This window comes from Pteropus alecto, unplaced genomic scaffold (assembly GCF_000325575.1).
Source record: "Pteropus alecto unplaced genomic scaffold, ASM32557v1 scaffold610, whole genome shotgun sequence".
NCBI lineage: Eukaryota > Metazoa > Chordata > Mammalia > Chiroptera > Pteropodidae > Pteropus > Pteropus alecto.
In genome coordinates, this window is record NW_006429615.1 from 9664 (window position 1) to 11793 (window position 2130).

The following is a 2130-nucleotide window of genomic DNA, read 5'->3' on the forward strand; positions in this document are numbered from 1 at the left end:
GTCTTATGCTATATTCCTGTATATATTGGATTCTATTTCTAAACTCTCTATTCTATTGCACTGAATTTCTTGACTATTCTTATGCCACTATCTTAATGTTTTGATATTTATGTCTTCATATTATAGTTCAATATCAATTAAGGTACTCTTGACAATCCTTACTATTTTTCTTGGGGAAACATGGAAAATTTTGTATATGAATTTTAAGATGAGTGCATACAGTTCTAAAAAACTCCTGTGAGACTGAAAAAGATTTGCAGTAAATTTACACATTACTTTACATGATTCATCATTTTGAAACTTTTTGTTATGAAAAATATTACATATATATAAAAGTAGACAAAGATAAAAAATTTAAACTATTAATTAGGAACATGTTAGTTACACAAAAAAATTTACTGTTTTTATGATTTTTTTTGTGACTGTTTCTCCCACTTATTTTTTTAATTTAATGATTGGCTAGGTTGGATATGGCAGAAGAAAACAAAACGCTGGTGACCGAGTTTGTTCTCACAGGACTTACAGATCATCCAGGGCTTCGAGTCCCCCTGTTCCTAGTGTTCTTGGTCATCTACCTCATAACCATGATGGGCAACCTTGGACTGGTTGTTCTCATTTGGAAAGACGCCCACCTTCACACCCCCATGTACTTATTCCTCGGCAGTTTAGCCTTTGCAGATGCTTGTTCTTCATCCTCTGTGACTCCCAAGATGCTTATAAATTTTTTATCAAAGAATCATGTGATATCTCTCTTTAAGTGTATGACCCAATTATATTTTTTTGGTTCCAGTGCCACCATAGAATGTTTCCTCCTGGTAGTGATGGCCTATGACCGCTATGTAGCCATATGCAACCCCTTGCTTTATCCAGTGGTGATGTCTAACAACCTCTGTACTCAATTTATAGGTGTTTCATATTTTATTGGTTTTCTACATTCAGCAATTCATGTGGGTTTGTTATTTAGATTAACTTTCTGCAGGTCCAATGTAATACATTATTTCTACTGTGAAATTTTACAACTGTTCAAAATTTCTTGCACTGATCCTGCAGTTAATATACTTCTGGTTTTAATTTTTTCAACCTTCATACAAGTCTTCACTTTTATGACCATCATGGTCTCTTACACCCTTGTCCTCTTTGCCATCCTGAAAAAGAAGTCTGAAAACAGCAGGAGCAAAACCTTCTCCACGTGCAGTGCCCACCTGCTCTCTGTCTCCCTGTTCTATGGCACTCTCTTCTTCATGTATGTGCGCCCTGGGTCTGGCCCCACTGAAGATCATGACAAAATGTACTCTTTATTTTACACTATCATAATTCCCTTGCTAAATCCTTTTATTTACAGCCTCAGGAACAAAGAAGTTATAGATGCCATAAGAAGAATAATGAAAAAATAAAGAGTTGCCAGATAATTTTCAAACTGTTTTTTCTTTGCCTTCTGCTGAAAAATGTCCAATAGATTACACATGACTGCCATTTCACCAGAGGGCTATTGGTCAGGGTAATCTATGAGCTGTGTGTAAAGGAAACCAGCCTCCTGTTACACTTACTTGAATATGGATCCAGTGAAAGTTTGGAAACATTACCATTACTAGCTCATTTAGAAACATTGTGTTCCATTTTATCTGAGCACTCAGCTTTTACAAATTAGTTATTTTCTAGGGGTTTACAAAATTCCAGGTAGTAATTAACAATTTTACTGAGAAATAGCTGTAATTGAGGCTGACATATCAGGTTAGTCATTTAGTTTATGAATGAGCTCAGCCCACCTCTCTGGACCTGCAAGTTAATAAGGCTTTGTTGTTTTCTGCCATACACAGTAACTCTAGTAGACCGATAAAAAATAAAATTCTGCTCCTTGGCAGAATATATTCTAGAAGAAATGTTTTGTTTCAAATGTGAAGAAAAAGTGAAAAGTTATAAAAAATTGGTGGATCTTAGGAAGATAAAAAGAAATCTTCATGAGTTTAAAAACAGAGTATCAAAATTAATCACAGCTCATATTTATAATTCTACATACTAATTATGTCAGAGATATTGCATATAGTATGATATTCAATGATTTACAAATTTAGAAATATATGAGTATAACAAAAAGCAGTTCCAGAGATCAGCCTTGTGATTGCATTACTA

At 34.3% G+C, this 2130-nt stretch overlaps 1 protein-coding gene across 1 annotated transcript; it reads left to right on the forward strand.

Moving 5' to 3' along the window:
* Nucleotides 1-461: 461 nt before the first annotated feature.
* Nucleotides 462-1394, forward strand: LOC102893613 (olfactory receptor 5AC1). Its single transcript, XM_006903949.2, has one exon. It carries the CDS (start codon nt 471-473, stop codon nt 1392-1394), a length of 924 nt encoding a protein of 307 aa, XP_006904011.1. The 5' UTR covers nt 462-470.
* Nucleotides 1395-2130: the final 736 nt, after the last annotated feature.